Below are 17,691 nucleotides of genomic sequence, written 5' to 3'. Positions count from 1 at the left end.
CCCTTTCTCCTCCCAAACTCTGCTCCATACTCATCTCCCTGATGCCCCAGTGGTGTTCTAAGCCCCTTTGCCATGTCTTTCTGAGAGCTTCTTCTGTTTCTGCTCTTCAGGGAAAATTAACCTACAAATATGGACCACCCTGGCAATATGCAGTGGTGTGCTCTACATGACCGTGTGTGTCTGTGTAGTGTGTTGTGCCTGCTCTTGTGAGCATCTTAATGGAGTCTGTGTATACACCTTGACCACTCATAGAGACCAAGCCATCAGTCTTTGCTGTTTATTGAGGATGCAAGAAGAAAGGAGAAGTGAATGGGCCTTCTCTTCTCTGCTTCTGGGTGCAGAGAGTGAAAAAAGAGACCCTGAGTCATGCTTGGTTTCACTCAGAATAAGTGGTGAGTCTGAGCCAGGGTGGGGTGCGGACTAGGCCTCTCTTGGTTGTTTGTCTTTCAGTCCTTTTCTTGGACAGAGAGCCAGCTCCTAGCGTAGTCAGGAATCAGGACAAAGGCCTTATGTGAGAGGGGGCCTTGGTCCGAGATCCAGGGGCTAGACAGAGTAGTTAGCAGCTGAGCCAGGGGCTGGAGCCAGGGGCTGAGCTGGTGCCATAGCTGGTGAACCACAGCCAAGGAGGTAAATACTGGGTGTGTGCAGGGAGAAATTTCACCAGGTTTAGTTGTCCACACCTGCCCAGGCTCAGGAAGACACAGGTTGGGAGAAGTGAGGTGGCCAAGGCCAGAGCCTGAAGTACAACATCAGGGCCTGTGGGATGGGGCTGACGGTCGACTGGGGAGAACATATGTGGGAGCCAGAGCCCCTGCTGGGACACAGGGGTGGCAGGAGGGCACCAGGTCACCCTCTCTACCGACTAGCTTTCTTGGAGGGAGCACCCAGGCTGGAGCCCTTCCCCAAGGAATCCCTGTAGTCGCTGGCACTGCCTCGGCTCCGGCCTTCCCCGCCACGGACGCTGCACACTCCAGAGATGCAGCTGCTGCTGTTGGCCACGTAGCCGCCACTGACCGAGCTGGGCCGGAAGCCGTAGCCACTGCTGCCGCTGGTGCTACTGATGATGGCTGCAGAGGAAGGATGGGTCAGCACCCCTCAGCCAGAGCTGGGGAGCTTCTTGGAGCAGTAAGTTGAGTGGGGGCTCTAGTCACAGATGACCCTGCCCCGGGGTGGGGGGAAGTATTCTTGAGACAGTTTTGGGCGTGCCCTGCCCCTGGCTTGTTCAGCTTACACCCAATCTGGCTGATTCTTAACTCTCAAAGGCCCGTCTTTTTGGTTCAAGCACAATGTATCCACCTGTCATTCTTGACACCTACCCCTGCCCTTTCTATTAACTTTTTTTGGTAAAAATTCCCATCCTTCAACCTCTCCCTCCTGCTAATAGCCCCACAGATAACATCTTTCAGAAGTTCTGGTTTAATTCTCTTAGCCCCACTGAGAAACGCAAAGATCCACCACTGTCAGCTCTATGATCAAGGTCCCCTGTTCACTGACTCCAGCCCCCTCTAAGTCCAAAGGCCAGGCCTGATCACAACTTGTAGACAGGGTTCCTCAAGCCTCACATACACCCGTACTCACTTTCTTGGAACATGTCCTTTGTTTCCCCACAGCTTGTCTCCCTGTTCCTAGCTGCCAGCCCTTGGGAACAGGGAGACAGAGTGGTAAGGAGCGAGGAACCCTGGGCTAGGAGTCAGGAGGCCTGCTTTCTGGCCTTGCTATCTGGCTCTGTGGTCTCAGACAGAGTTTTTCCCTCTCTGCTTCTTAGATTGCTCATCAACACACACAGAGTGTGACAAAGACCCTTTCTGGTCTGCAGATTCTACAGCTTTAGGTCTAAACATACAAATACTTACAGATGCTGACAGGGGAAGGATACTCTCCTGACATCCTGTTAGGGAGAGAAATAAAATAAGAGCAAGAAATCATGCAACCCACAATTTGTGAACCTCAGATCTAGTGCCACCTCTGGCCTGGTGTGGGCTTCTAAACCCAACGGGAACTTTTGGAAATTCCAACTCTTCTTTGGCACAGGCAGAGCCTGAGAAGTTGGGGGGCTACCCCTGAAATTGTTGGTAATCAGACAGCAACCTAAGTCAAAAAGCAGTTCGTGTGAGGTGCACATTTGGGGGTGGTATAAACACGTCCCAAGAGTCAGGCCTAGGCATGAGCCTCTCTGTCTCCCAAGAACACTGGGGAAGCCAAAATGGAACATTTTCGACAAGCTCATCTTATACCCAGTCAGGTAAGGAAGATGAAACAAGAAGCCCTGACATGGTAATGGGTTTTTTGTGGGGTGGGGGGAGTGTGCCTAGGTATTCCCAGGGAAGGTGTGAAGACTGGATGAGTTAGTCCACATAGCACAGTGCCCAGCATGAAGTAAGAACTCGTGCCTGTGTAGGAATTGTTCATAGCTATTATTATTCCTGTCATCACCACCTCTTCACTCCCCCAAAACTCATCTTTTCTGGATAAGGATGTGTTAGGCTTTCTCCTGAGGTCCTCCCCAAACCCTTGGGACTTTTCTGCCAGAGCACATCCCCCCTCACCGGCACTCCTCGCTCTCCAGCAGCTTGCGGTAGGTGGCGATCTCCATGTCCAGGGCCAGCTTCAGGCTCATGAGCTCCTGGTACTCTCGCAGCATCCGAGCCAGCTCCTCCTTGGCCTGGTGCAGGGCACCCTCCAGCTCGTCCAGCTTGGCCCGGGCATCCTTCAGGGCATTGTCTCCCCGCTGCTCAGCATCGGCGATGGCCGTCTCCAGGTTGGAAGCCTAAATGGGGAATTGGAGAAGTTGGAAAACTTGAAGGGGTCATTGGAGACATTTATGTCCAAATACCACTCAGTCTGACATTCTGAGAAGAGTAGCCCACCTCTGCCCTTCACACTCCTTGGTCCTCTTCTAGTCTGGGGCCTGTTCTGGCACTGCCAAGTCTTTCCTTAGCTCTATCTCCACTCCCTTGTGTTTAGACATTGGTGGTGAGAACAAATAGTGCATCCTGCCCTCCTGAGGTGATGGCCAATTCACCATCACTTCAGTTACCACAAAGACATTTACTTGGCCTTCCTGTGCCAAGGATACAAAATGAGTAAGTCAGATTGGCTTTCTGCTCTGGAGTTGTTTAAAGTCAGGAAAGAGAGATCACTGGAATATGGTGTTACAGGTACAATGACAGTGGCTAACCAGGTGCATGGACCACAGGACCAACTCTTATTTCCCAGGTGCTTACTGCCCACCTGAGAGACACTTGGCCCTTTACCTGCCTTTTGCCTACCTTAGCTTATCTAGTCCTGACAACATCCTGTATAGTTAGGACAAGTGACTTTCCTAACATCACAGAGCTACTAAGTGTAAAGCTTATGTGAGAGTAGAAAGAGCACTGGGCCAGGAGTCAGGAGACCCTGGATCAGATCGTAGCTCTGCCGCTCACCAGCTGTGCAGCCCACATAACCTCTCTGGGCCTCAGTTTCCCTATCTGTAACAATGGGTGACACTTGCCTCAGAGTCTTTGTGAGGATTTAATATGATACAATGATAGAAACCATGGCTCTTGTATTATATACATGCATCTTATCTTGCCACCTACTGAGGCTGAGGACTGACTCTGTATAAGTCTATAATAGTTTAACACAGAAAGCACTTTAATGGGTGCTCTCTGAGCCCACTTCTCCTCAACCACTTAGTGAAGAAAGTTTGTTAAGCTGCTACCAGGTGCCAGGCATTACACTAGATGCTGGAAAAACAATGGGGAACCAAGCAGCCAGCTCCCTGCCTCCTTCCAGTCCAGTGGAAAAAGGGACAGGCAAACGCAATTATAGAAGTGTGACAAGTACAGGAAAAGCACAGGTGCCCAGAAAACACACTGATTGCAACTGAGGGACAGAGAACTGTGGTCTGAGCCTAGCAGGGGAGGTTGAGAGAAGGCATGCTAGGGGAGGTGCCTCCAACCCAGAATTCTTTGTTCTGAGGAGGCTTCGGGGCACTTCAGGGAGGTCTAATCTAAATGTTTGAGGCCCCTCTGCTCTCATGGGCAGAGATTGGGAGGTTGCCATCCTTGGCCAACTCATCTCCCCTTCAATTGTCCCCACATGCTCCAGGTCACAGGCAACCAGGCCCTTTACCTGCTTCTTCACATTTTCAATCTCTGAGCGGATTCTCTGGATGAGCCGGGTAAGCTCTGAGATTTCATTCTTGGTGTTTTTGAGGTCGTCCCCATGGCGGCCAGCTGCCAGCTGCAGTTCCTGGAACTGGTGATCCCAGAGCACAGAGCCATGGATGAGTATGATGAACATGTCATGGGGATACATGATGTTTTGGGTTGGTGATGTCATGGGGGCAGGGCACATTGGACTCTTCAATGAACATTGTGTCTGTCCTGGGAACAATCAGGCCCAGCCCTCATACTGGCTGGGGTTCCCTCCTCTGGCCCAGCTCACCTTGGTCTGGTACAGGGCCTCAGCCTCAGCCTTGCTCTTCAGGGCAATCTCCTCATACTGGGCCCGGACCTCATCAATGATGCTGTCCAGGTTCAGGTCACGGTTGTTGTCCATGGACAGGATGACAGATGTGTCGCTGATGTGGGACTGAATCTGATTGATTTCCTTCACAGAAACAAGGATAGTCTTAGGATTTGACTATCGAAGGCTAAAAACTTTCCCCAAGGAACGTAAACAGATCTTGGTGATGTCAATTTTGAGGCTTCAAACCAAGAGTGTTGCTCCCTGAGCATGGCAAGTTCCCACTGGGCACAGGACAGATTCCCGCCACCATGGGGCCAGAGCCTGGTGCATTTCCTTCCCACCCAGAAGGTGGAGACTGAGGAGCCTCTTGGGACTGAGGTGGGAGATGAATGACTAATCTGGGGGGCCTCCTTGAGGGCAAGGTCCTCCATGCCCCTCCCAGCCCCCAGAATAGAGTTTTACCCACTGGCTGCCCTCAGAGGGGTGCAGTGGAAAGACAGACTTACGGCTTCAAAGAGACACTTGAAGAACTTGATCTCCTGGTCCATGGAGTCCACCTTGGCCTGAAGCTCCACCTTATTGGCATAAGCTGCATCCACATCCTGAAAGATTCCCCAGCCACACCTTGGTCACTGCCAGCGCAGCCAAGGAGACAATAGCTACCCCAGCCTGGGTGCCCTGCGCAGGTGTGTGGCCACCTTCTTTTGAGGGGCCCATGGAAAAGGAGACAAAGGGGCATCCTGAGACTCTGCTCCATCATCAGGGATGGTGGCCCCTCAAAGGAAGGAAACCCCAGCCCGGCTATTGTCAGTCATCTCTATGATGTCTAAGCAGACCCTGAGGCTGCAGGGGATCCCCTGGTGTGTCATCCTCTGCTGTCCTTCACTGTGGACAAACCCATCCACACTGAACATCAGGAAGGCCATCGTCCTCCCTGCCATTGTATGGTCTTTTCTGAATAGTTTTTCATCATGGTTCCCTGCCTTTACCTCACTAGCTCTGAATCAGCTCACTTTCTCTGAGAGCAGAGCACACTGCAGGCTCAGCATCTCCTGGTTCCCAGCTAGACCCAGAGTCAGAGCCTGCCTTCCCCTCACCTTCTTGAGCAGCACAAACTCATTCTCTGCAGCTGTCCGCCTGTTGATTTCTTCCTCATACCTGTGGGAAGGCCAGTGCTTGGTTGATTAATATGTCTCACTGAGAAGCCTCATGTGCCCAAGGAAGACTCTGAGTGAGGGGTAGTGTGCCCATCAGAGGGCACAGGTGATGAAAGCCTGTGGAGTACTGGGCGGGCAAGGCCAGCCAGGCAAGGAAGGCTTCCTGAGGGAAGGGACATGCTAACCAAGTTTGGAAGGAGATTATTGAAGATCCAGCTTCAAAAATGAGGAGAGAGCAAGTAGAGTGAATGTACTATGGTAAAATTCAGAGGAAGCAAGAAGCAATCTCCTCCCTCAAAAATTGAAATAAGCCTTACAAATGAATGGGGGCATTTCTTGAGTTACTCCTCATAGCAGTTCTGGGAGGCAGATGGATTTAAGCCCCTCTTTACCAATGAGGACACAGAAGCTTGGGAAAACTTGGTGGTTACCCAAGGTTTCCCCCACCCCAAAGCTGGAGTTAATCCTCTGGCCACAGTCCAACTAACTGAACTGGACATTTGTCCTAAGTGCCAGGCCAGAGGCTAGAAGGGCAGAGAGCAAGTTCCAGAAATTTGCTGGGGTAATTCTGCTTCATATCATGAGAAACACTGCCCCCCAAAACTTTAAGCTGGGGTAGCTGCCAGGGCCCCAAGGGAAGGAGGAATCCAGAGGTACAGGGAAGTGGTCGAGCTATAGGAGTCCCCGTCTCACTCACCTCTTCTTGTAGTCCTCTACTACGTCCCGCACATTCCTCAGCTCCGAGTCCAGCCTCACCCTGTCCCCAGACAGCGTCTCCAGCTGCTTCCGCAGGGTGGTGATGTAGCCCTCATACACAGGCTCCAGGTTGTTCTTGCAGTTGTTCAGGTCCAGCTGCTGCAGCAGCTCCCACTTGGTCTCCAGCACCTGGTTCTGCTGCTCCAGGAACCGCACCTGAAACCAGAATCCCAGAAACTGTAGAACCCCCACAGAAATGGTCACACCTGTCACTCAGAGGGCACTGTGCAAAGCTCTCTACCCCTCACAAGAGGTACATTAGGTGGGCAAGTCCTTAACCCTATTTAATGGAGAAGAAACTGAGGTATAGAGTTTAGCTTTTCTCCAAGATATGATGGTTTAGTAAGTGGTGGAGCCCAGGACTGAACCCAGATATGGGTCTGCATCAGTCATGTGTCCAATCATTCAGCACCCACCATGACCAAACCAGCACAGTGCCTGAAGGTGCCAGGACAGAGTCAAGCTGGGTCCATCTTTGGGAAGGTTGACCTTTCCAAAGAATGGGTATGCTGTTCATTTTACAGCACGTCCAGCTCAACGAGGCTCAGTGGGCCAAGAGCTTCGGCTATTCTAAATATCTGTAAAGCCCCAACTCCACTTTGCTGGTGACCTCTTCCTCCTCCCCTCATCCTGCTCCCCAAAACTGTCTTCACTGGGGACAGATGGAGCCCCCCATGTCACTGTGGCCTCACAGGGGCCAGGAAACTGACCCCTGGGGGGAATCTGTATATACCTCTCTTGTTTAGTTTGGGTGGGGCACTACTGTTTAAACATGGTTGATTCCCTAAAGTCGGAAACACAGGATATTGGAAAACTGTCTGGGATAGCTTTGGAAATTATTGGGATGGGTTAGACACCAAATAGCTTACCTCCAGCAGATTAGCCAGCATTTGATTTGGTGTAACCTGTCCTGACTTTTTTCATGTATATCTGCAAGGCTGAGCATTAACCACAGAGTAAATCCTGCACCCAGAACACCACAATACGTATCTGGACTATACCACTAGACACATCTAGATTGCTGATAGCATGTGCTCATCACACAACCTTCTCTGGCTGCCTGGTGTATGGGATTTTATTCTTCTAGAGTCTAAAATTGTTTGGGAACTCTGCACACCTTTGAGCCTGCTTCCCCCTCACCCCAGACAGACCACCCTACTTCATAGAAGTAACTGCCTTGTGTTCATCTTTCTTTCCATGTCTCCAGACTTCATCCTTTAATGGGGTTTGGCCAGCCCAGTCAAAGGGCAGTCCACTCTTATCCCCCAGCCCCAAACCTCAAAACACCTTGATCTTCCAGATGTGAAATGACTTAGAGAAGTAAAAATCCACAGAGATGTTGTTGCCCCTGAGGTGAGCAGGGGTAGGAGGGAATTCTCCTCTGAGCAAGACTTGAGAATTGCAGGGAGTTGGGGTGGGGGGTGCAGCCTCTCTGATGGCTGCTGACTATCTCAAACATCAGCTTTGTCTTGGGTTGACCTGTCCTTGATGCCTCACCATCATGTAGCCAACATAGCCCTCCAGTCCCCAGTACTGGGTTTGGAAGCAGGAGGCTGAACATCCAACTTCACCTTCTCTTCCCCAGATGACCTTGGGCATGGTCTTCACCTCCATGCTTTTGCTGACTCATACAATGGGAGCAATAATTTCTTATCTACTGAGAGTCAATGGCCTGTCTGGACTGGATGGTCCCTTGAGGTCTGTTCCAGACCTTTGATGCTCTTTTTCTCACACTCTTCCCTTAGCTCTCTGGAGATTAACATGATAGTAACAATAACCACCTTTGGAGAGTATTTAGTATATGTCTGGCATTGTGACAAGATCTTCACTGGCATTTTCAAAAGCCTGACAACAATCCCAAGAGGTAGGTTATTATCGCCATTGTGGAGATGAGAAAACAGAGGCACAGAGAGGATAAATAACTCCCTGCAAGAGCACAGATGGTACATGATGGGCCAGGGTAGAAGTCAGGTCTAACTTCCCACTGCACTATTCTGCCTCTCAAGAAAGCCCTTAGCAGACCGAAACCAGTGCCTTTGGCAGGGCCACCCAGGAATGACTATGCACTGATGCCCTGAGCCATCAGTCAAGTGACCAGTGGACAAGATTGGCTGGCCATGGGTGGGAGGACAGCTTCCCTGGTCACCCTGGGGAAGATTCCCTCTCACTGGCTTTTCTGCACACAGTCTGCGTGGGCCCAGGCTTAGCAATGGTACCAATCTGGCCCTTGAAAGTAAGAAGCAGGGCTCTTCCTTAGGTGCTCCTGCCACTCACTAACCCTCCTGATAATCCTCTACCAATAGAGGCTGACCTGCCTCTGTCTTTTCTGGGGAAAGGCTACACAAAGACTCTTACACAAGTTATCCTAATGATAGAAAATACCTGTCTTATCCATAGTACATGCCTCTCCATATCTAATCTCCATCCCTCATGCTATAATAAAGGCTCACATTCCAAGAAATCACGCTCTTCACAGGTTCCACAGGTCCTAACAGACCCACCTTGTCAATGAAGGAGGCGAACTTGTTGTTCAGCGCCTTGATCTGCTCCCGCTCCTGGGCACGCACTTTCTGGATCTCTGGGTCCAGCTCCACATTGAGGGGGGCCAGGAGGCTCTCATTGACGGTGACCTGGTGGATGCCTCCAGGTGGGCACACGGTTGGGCACACAGGTCCCAGGGTCACACTGCCAAACATGCTGCCAGCAAAACCGCTGGCCCGGCCCCGGCCAAATCCATAACCTCCGCTCTTTCCGCTGCCACTGGCCACATTGAAAGAGATGCTCCGGGCACCCCCCAGGCTATAAAGACTCCGACTGCTGAAGCCCCCACTGAGCCCTTTGCCCCCGGCCCGGTAGGAGGACGTGCTGCTCCCAGAGAGCACAGCCGAGCAGCCGCTGAAGCCCCCTTTGGTGGCAGCTCCTGACTTGCAGGTGAATTGGCGGCTCATGCTGCAGTGCAGGTGGAACTCAGTCACGGGAGGAGCAAAGGCAAAATCCCACACAGGTTCCACAGGTTGCTGTGAGAACTGACAGGTGCCCTTCCTTATATTTGCTTGGAACTGGGGCTTGTGGATGGGCAGTCGAGAGCTTAATTCATGGGTTTGGCTTGCCTGGGAGCAAGAAGTCATTTTCTCTATGCTGAGCTAAAGACTGAGCCCTCCCCACCTCTGAAACAACATGAAACCTTCAAAGTGCTGGGCTTGCAAGCCTTGCTCATCTAATTTGGGTCTTATCTAATTAACCTGCTGTTATAGGGTAATTTGCCCCAGGCCCAGCCTCTCCAGGGGGGTGTCATTGGCCCTTCACCATCCCTATCCTGATTCATCTTCTCTGGGCTGTGGACTTCTTCCTGGGGGCTCAGGAGGGTGGGAGGAGGTGGACTGCTCTCGACAGAATGAACCAAAGGGTAGAGTACCTGGGGACTCCAACCATAGCTGTGTCCTCCTTCGTCCCAGGAAGGGGCAGATTATTCAGGCATTCACCCCTACCCCTCTCCTCCTGGAGGCATAATCCAACGATGGCCTTTTCTCCTAACCCACGGAAGACAGTAGCTCTGTCTGCTTGGCTATAAGGGGTGGAGTGACCTTCCCCCTGGCATGGGACATGAGCAACTTTGGCCAGAGTCAACCATGGACACCATGGTTGGGAGTGCCACAGGCTTCTGCAAGTTCCCCAGGGAAAGGGGTCTCCAAACTTCACTTCTCTCCAACTCCCGTAATAAGGCAAGGGACAAGTGATGTCCAGTCCTTCAAGCACTGGACAGAAAGAGGAAGAGAAAAGGAGGATGGAGTTGAGGCAGGTGACTGAGAAATTCAGGGAGTCAACAGGGAGGAGGGATGGGATGACAAAGAGAGGCTTGCTCAGGGCCTAGTGGTTTCAAGGAAAGACTCTGGAGAGGGGATCCCATTTCATCATTTCTTTCTTCTAGTGTATGAGTACATCTGCCAGTAAAACTAGGGGCAACTTGAGGACAGGAGCCATCTGTTTAGAGTTCAAATAGAAGAAGCTGCTGTCAAGGTGAGACCGAATTTCTGTTGCCCCCAGGAGTGCAGGCCTCTCCAAGAAGGTGGCTCAGTGAGCATGGTGCTGTCCTGCTCGAAACGGTCCCGTGGTCCCTGCAATCCCTGCCCAGATTCAGCCTGCTGTCCCCTCCATCCTGTGTCCCTGGCTCTGGGGATGGGTCCTGGTCCTCCCACATGACAGCCATTGCTGCTGTGGCCCCCTTTTCTCCCATGGCTAAAGCTATCCCTGGGGATCGCCCCTGCCCCAAAACCCCCGCTGGGGCCCTATGGTGTGCTGTGACTCTGGGCTGGCTATAGCCACAGGAGGGAGGAGAATTTGGAGCCAAGCTTGGGTAGGGCCTTCTGTCACTTCATTTAGGGGTTGACCCAGAATCCATTCCCTCCCTGTCCCAGCTGCCCTCCTCTCCTTTTTCCCTGCCATTTTGTCTTCATGGTTCTTATTGAAACCACCAGAATTTCTCTTTCCTACCTTCTCTCTCCATCCCTTCTCATTCCTCCTCTCCATCTTCCATCAATCCTTCCCCTTTTCTTTTGCCACCTCTTTACCTATTGCTCCACCACCTGCTCTCTTCCCAGGAGTCTTCCTGGGTCAGCACAGCCCAAGTCTGAGCTCCTCTCATCCCTTAGCATGTTATCAGAATGTGCTGGAAGGGCAGTGATTCTGTGGCCAGCTCCCACGAGGTTCCTCTGAAGGCTGTGTCACATGTCATTTTAGTTTTTCTTTGTAAATAAAGTAAAAGGTTCTCAAGATCAGAGACCACCTGGTATACTCCCCCCTCCCTCTCTTGGTTCTCCCTTTAGTAAACCTCTGTTGAGCATCAACTATGTGCCAGGCATGGTGCCCCATACTGTCGACAAGGAGCATGTGGTATAACACTAAAGGTGTTCCATAGCTCTCGGAACCCAGTCCTCACACAGGATCCCCCTGCTAGCTGTACGTCTCCTTGGCCTGCATGACAGCTCCCCAGCCCAACCTTGAATGTCTGCAGCTGCTGCCCTGCCCTTGCCCCTGCTCCTGCCAAAGATATCTCACCCACAGGCCTCCTCTTCAAATACCTCCAAAATTTTGCCAAACTATTCCTACCCAACCTGGAACACCTTCTCTCCCCATCTCTTCTGATCCAATCCTTCTGCTCTTTGAAAATCTTGTTTAAAACCCTGATTTAGCCCCATCTCCTCTCCTCCATGCCCTGGACTTCTCTGTCCATCGACACCTGTGTGTAGGCTGCATGTTCTGTAGGGCCTGGGCCTGGGTGAGCATTTTGTGTCCCCCAGAAGACTCCTCCCTCTCTGCATCTACTCAGATCCCAGGACCAGTCTCTGGACACCCCCTCCCCAGGTGTGGGATGTCCAACAAACAAACAGCAGAGAGAGTGCATCTTCAAGGAACTGCTGGGCCAGCACCCACCTAGAATGGCACCAGGTAGGAGCACAGGCTCCAGGAACTGCCCCTGGGGTCTGAATTCCACTCCACCACCCAACAGTGTTACTTTGCTTAACCTCTCTAAGCCTCACCTTCCCCAACCATAAATGGGATAATAAAGTCCTCGTAGGGTAGTTGTGATGATTACATGTGTTAATCCATGTAAAGTATTTGGTAAGGGCCTGGTACATATTCAGTGTTCAATAAATATTATCAACGACTAAAAGTGGAGGGGAAAGTAGAATTTAGGAGTCAGCCTGTCTCCTCCTCCTCTCTGCTTTCTCTCCCCAGGGGAGTGTGTCTAGATCAGCCCATTCCCATGAAGTGCCATCTGCTGATAGAGGACAAAGACCAGTGTTCTTCCCAGAGGTCCCAAACTCAAGGAATCTCTCCATTCAGACCATTACTGATCATGAAAAATTCTCTGTTAAGAATAACAATAGTAGAGCCACTGTCTAACAAATGTTTGCCAAGTACAAAACTCAGTAGGAAGCACTTTTCAAGCATTGAGTCTCTTGGTTTGATCCATTCATCAATTATTTCCTGGGCACTTACCAAGTGCTGAGAGGGGGGCAATGCAAAGTGTCCTGCCCTCAGAGTTTCTGGATCCCTCCAAATACAGTGTCCCTGGGAAAAAAAACACCTCATCAAGTTATTAACAAGTCATTAATGCCTTAACATGAATTAGTTCATCAGATACTGGCCATTAGGTATGAAACACCCAATGTTGTTGATGAGGATGATGATAGAGCAGAAAGGAGGAGAGTTCTAGGCCACCCACAGGAAGGGTGGGCCAGGTGGGGCTCCTGGGGTGGTTGTGTTTTTTGCTAGAGGGCAAGAGGGAGGGGCTGAAGGAAACCAGGGCAGGGCCACAGTTCACCAAGGTTGCGAAGACCTTTCCCCGGCCTTAACTGAGATTTGGGGAGACTGAGGGCAGAAAGAGGCAGGGCCGCTTGCTTTGAGAGGGCTCGCATGCTGGTTGGGGAGACGGGATGTGCTCTACCAAATCTCAGCTTCATTTTCCCTTCGTGCCTTTCCATGGATCTCCCAGCTCTCTAGCAGGAATGAGAGTCTAAGCGATGCTTGGCCAGGCATGGAAATCTGAGCCTCAGTTTTACCCATTTGTGAAACAGTAGAAGGAAGTGCGTCAGATCAGAGTGTCAAACCCCCAAGCTCCCAGGAACATCTAGCTTGGACGTTCAAGAAAAAATTTAAATTGTATATTAAATAAATAAACATTTTGGTTTTATAGCCAAAAGTTTTTATTTGGTTCACATGAATTTGTGGATTTCTTTGTTGTTTTTTTGTCCCTATGTTTATGATGATGATCACTTTGACATGTTTGTTTCAACCCCTTGGTCCCATTTGGAACCCCCTTGACCCTGACTCAGTGTTCTGGGGTCTGATAAGCCCCCAGAGAAGGTCTCAGAAAAAAAAGGGTGAGAAAATCTAGTACAATCCAAGATGGTACTTGCTAAGTGGGAAGAATAGGGAATGCCCAGTGGAGAGGTAAGATCTAGGCACACTAGCACCACAGGGCCGCCTAAAGGAGGGGGTCTGAATTCGAGTACGCTACAAGAAGAAGGCTTGGGTGGACTGGCAGTGAGGAAATGTGAGAACAGCCCAGGCTGGCAGGAGGAAGCACATTGAGGAAAGGGTCCTCCAGGCTGAAGCAATCATGAGAGTGAAGGGTAGCCATGGGGGAGGGACCCCAGGTCCCAAGCAGCAGAAGGGATAAGGCAAGTGGCCAGGCTCATGAGCCAGGCAGAGTCTGGGCCATACATTCTCTGGGAAGCAGAACTTAGCTACTGTGGTGGGGAGGAGTAGTGGGGGTCGGGAGAGGCTGGAGGTGCTGAGAGAGGCAGGTGGTTCTCTAAGCAAATAATTGTCTCCAGAATTAGAGAGAATAAGCTGAGCTATTTGGATGACATCAGCTCAGGTCCTGCCAGCCCTCCTCAGCAGACCCAGGAAATGAGCATGTTGTCTGTGAACCCCCACAAGTCCCCCTCCCCCTCACACCCCCGCATCCTCCTGTAGTTTCAGGCAGGCAAGGGTGCTCAGCCCCATGCCAGATGGATGGAGCACAGTCCCTGGGGGACTTGGCCACAATCAGAGCCACTCATCTGGGGGCAGTATGACTGTTCAGCTGGTTTATAGCTGACAAGACCAAAGGTGAGCTCACCCCAGAGGAGCTGGATATAAAGGTCGGAAGAGGGGTATCCTGCCAGGCACTCAGCTCCTCTCCCCTCCTACAGTTGACTGCCAGAGAGGTGCCTTCCAAGGCAGTCCCACCCCCTTGTTCAGCTCTGTGGCTAGAAGCACCTCCTTTGAGTTTTGCTGGCTAACTCCTTCCTCCAGGCTCACCCCAAGCCTCTGCCAAGCCTGTGGCAGAGCCTTGGGGCTCTGATGACCCAGGTCCTGGTCCTGCCATGTGACCATGGGCAGGTCTCCCAGCTTTCTAAACCTCTGTTTCCACATCTCTAAAAAGCAGGATACTAATACCTACTCCCCAAGTTGGATGGCAGACAACTTGTAAATAATGATAATGATGATGACGATGATGGTGATGATGATGATGATGATAACTAACACACAGTATGAGCTCTGCCAGGCACTGCTCTGAGCGCTTCACCTACATTAACTCATTTAATTCTCACAACAGCCCTGTGAGGCAGGTACCATTATTATCCCCATTTTAAAGATGAAGACACTGAGGCACAGGAAGTTAAGTACTTGACTCAACATCATACGGCTAGTGTGTGAGCCAGGATTTGAGCCAGGATTGGCTGTAGTATGTACTCTCAACCTCTACACCATCCTGGCTTTCTCATGCACAAATGCCGAGTGTGAATGCACATGCCCAACTCTAGCCTCCCACAAGCTTGGGGTCCTATTTCCTGCTGTTCCTCCTACAGCTGCACCACTGTGTGAAAAACTGAGCTCACACTTCCTATCCCACATGGGCTCTGCTGTGCAATGAGTGCCCATGGTTCCATCCTCCCAGGTGCTCCTTGCCCTCAGGAAGTCACCTGCCCTCTCTTGCCCCAGCTCTTCTGTATCTATTATGACCATTGCCATGGCCCAGGCTACACCCTATCCTCTCTCCCTCTGGATTTCCCACAGTAGCCTCTTGGGCAGTCCTCCCTTGTCTGCCCATCTGACTCCTTCAACCTATCCTGCAAGTCCACTTCTGATTTCTCCCACACCCTGGCCATCCAGATCTGTCCCCTCACTCCCCTTCTCAAACTTCTTCACTCTTCTGAAGAAAATTCATGTAATTTCAGTACTTGGGTGAAGACGGAGTAGGGGGTGCTTATGAGACAATTACATGTTTCTCATACCCATCATGCTTTTCCCTGATGTCATGCTCTGGGCTACTCTCCTAGCCTCCCACCTACCAAGGCAGGCTTGTCCTATCCTTGAAGACAAACCAAGACACACCTCCAGGAAACCCCCCCAAGCCTTCCTCAACTTTCTTAGATTTCCACACCCTCCTTCACAGGGCCCACTGCACCTTTCTGCACACAACCCTGTTGCTTATGTGTTATGTGCATTTCTCCAGCCTAAAATGATCTAACAGGTCTCTCCATGGCTGGGCAATACTGTTGGCTCCTGCAGCCACAGGCTCCAGTGCTTGTAGTATGAACTGTGAGTGCTTCTTGCCAGCTGACAGGTGTGTTCCAACATGTCAGAGGACTCGTGTGGGTGCACATCTGTATGTGGATGGACATGAACATGGACATGAGCAGAATGTGTGTCCAGCCACTAAGGACTGGCATGGCTGTTCTGGTTGTCTGTAGCTGACATTAACTGTGATGGATCAGTGCCAGATTGTACCAATTGTTAAATATTTTCCATATCTTCCATAGACATGAACCTGTGTGCAAATGAGCACATGTCTACACATGTGTACATGGGTTTTTGATGACCAGTTGCCTGAAAATGGGCCCCATCTTGAATTAGTTAATGCTTGTAGACCTCCTTTCTTCCATTCTTCTCCACTAGTGGCACACAAGCAAGAGTTGATTGTCTAATTTTCACTATATTCTTTTTTAATAATAGCCATGAGGGGATGTGGTGACACACAGCTGATGACTAAGTAAGGGAATCAAATTCACTCATTCATTCATTCAGCATCCTTGAGACCATAAAAGCAGGAGAGGTTCTGACTAGTTGGCCTATAAGAACATCCTTTCAACGGGCTGGAAGATGGGCAAGGTGGTTTCTCAAGGTCACAGAGTATCCATTCCAATGACACTTCCTCTACCAATGAACATGGATAAATCAGTTAAAGTTTCAAGCTACACCAAGTTTGGAACCTAGGGAGAACATTTGTAAAGATCAGGAAATGAGAAGGACAGAGGCAGAGGGAAAGGCACAGGCAGGAGAGGCAAGAAAGAGTGGATGAGGTTCCAGGGGAGAGGGCACACACATCATGACTGCCATCTTCTTTTGCAATCAGTAATTCATTTACCAGTTACTGAGCTACCTCTCTGTGCTCTCCTATGGGGGTGAAGGAACAGAGAGGTCCCCAAATCCTCCAGGTTTGCCCTTGATCAATCAAATGGAGGTTAAGTTATCTCCATCCTCCTACTGGCCTCCACTACTCTCCCTTTTTTAAGGTTGCTATTTATTTATTTAAGGTTGCTATTTCCCATATGGTAGAAAAGGCAAAGAGCAGGGTCCAGGAACACAGTTTCTCTGGCGTCTTCTCTGCTAACTCTCTCCCCCAAAGAGGAATTTTATTTCTTATTTGGGCAAGATTCACATAACATGAAATTAACCATTTTAAAGTGAACTCTTCAGTAGCATACAGTATATTCACAGTGTTGTGCAGCCACCACCTCTACCTAGTTCCAAACTTATTCATCCCAAAAAGAAACCCGGTATCCAGCAGGCACTTCCCATTCTTTCTACCCTGATCCCTGAAACTACCAAATCTCTCTGGAATTACTTATTCCAGACATTTCAGATGAATGGAATCATATAATATGTGACCTTTTGTGGTCGGTTTCTTTCATTTAGCTTAATGTTCTCAAGGTTTATATATACTGTGGCGTGTATCAGTATGTTAGTCCTTTTTATGGCTGAATAATATTCTATAGTATTAATGTGCCACAACTTTTTTATCTATTCATTCACTGATGTACATTTGGGCTATGTCTTAGTCCTTTCAGGGTCCTATAACAAATCCCATAGGCTGGTGGCTTATGAACAATGGAAATTCTGGAGTCTTGGAAGTCCAAAGTCAAGGTGCCAGCATAGTCGAATTCTGGAGAGAGCCCTCTTCCTGGTTCACAACCAGTGGCTTCTTGCTATGTCCTCGCTGGTGGAAAAGGCTAGGGAGCTCTGGGGGTCTCTTTTATTAGAGCACTAATCTCGTTAACAAGGCTTCCACTCTCATAACCCAAGCACCTCCCAAAGGCCCCACCTCCTAATACCATCATCTTTAGGGGTTAGATTTTCAACATATGAATTTAAGGGAGACATAAACATTCAGACCATAGCAGACTGCTTACACCTTTGGCTGTTGTGAACAGTGCTGCTATGAACATGCATGTACATGTATTGGTTTAAGCACTTGTTTTCAGTTCTTTTGGATATGTATGCTTAGGAGTGGAATTGCTCAGTCATATGACAATCCAATGTTTAATTTTATGAGGAAATGCCCAAGTGTTTTCCACAGTGGCTAAACCATTTTATAGTCCCACAAGCAACGTATAAAAGTTCTAATTTCTCCATATCCTCACGAATACTTTATTTTCCATTATTTTTTATTACAGCTATTCTAGTGGGTGTGAAATGGTACCTCATTGTGGTTTGGATTTGCATTACCTTGATGACTAATCATGTTGAACACTTTTTCATGTGCTTGTTG

General features: G+C 50.0%; 1 protein-coding gene across 2 annotated transcripts; it reads right to left on the bottom strand.

Moving 5' to 3' along the window:
* Window positions 1-277: 277 nt before the first annotated feature.
* Window positions 278-12,476, bottom strand: KRT71 (keratin 71). Of its 2 annotated transcripts, XM_028532353.2 has the most exons (10): window positions 12,369-12,453; window positions 8,870-9,478; window positions 6,310-6,524; window positions 5,553-5,613; window positions 4,962-5,057; window positions 4,432-4,596; window positions 4,117-4,242; window positions 2,547-2,767; window positions 1,854-1,888; window positions 278-1,067 (listed from the first exon to the last, which is right to left on the bottom strand). In XM_028532353.2, exons 2-10 carry the CDS (start codon window positions 9,314-9,316, stop codon window positions 856-858), a joined length of 1,578 nt encoding a protein of 525 aa, XP_028388154.1. In that variant the 5' UTR covers window positions 9,317-9,478; window positions 12,369-12,453; the 3' UTR covers window positions 278-855. The 2 variants fall into 2 exon arrangements, with proteins under 2 accessions (XP_028388154.1, XP_035874862.1); XM_036018969.1 differs by lacking the exon at window positions 8,870-9,478 and having other exon boundaries at window positions 12,369-12,476.
* Window positions 12,477-17,691: the final 5,215 nt, after the last annotated feature.

Source organism: Phyllostomus discolor, chromosome 2 (genome assembly GCF_004126475.2).
Source record: "Phyllostomus discolor isolate MPI-MPIP mPhyDis1 chromosome 2, mPhyDis1.pri.v3, whole genome shotgun sequence".
Classification (NCBI taxonomy): Eukaryota; Metazoa; Chordata; class Mammalia; order Chiroptera; family Phyllostomidae; genus Phyllostomus; species Phyllostomus discolor.
Note: the sequence above shows the minus strand (reverse complement) of the source record. Positions and strands in the feature narration are given on the sequence as shown.

Excerpts from the sequence above, each read along its gene's own strand:
- KRT71 (XM_028532353.2), bottom strand. The coding sequence starts at position 9,316 with ATGAGCCGCCAATTCACCTGCAAGTCAGGAGCTGCCACCAAAGGGGGC. Across the intron at positions 5,058-5,552 it reads AGTTTGTGCTGCTCAAGAAG|GATGTGGATGCAGCTTATGC; the intron begins GTGAGGGGAAGG and ends GGAATCTTTCAG. Across the intron at positions 4,597-4,961 it reads TCAAGTGTCTCTTTGAAGCC|GAAATCAATCAGATTCAGTC; the intron begins GTAAGTCTGTCT and ends GTTTCTGTGAAG.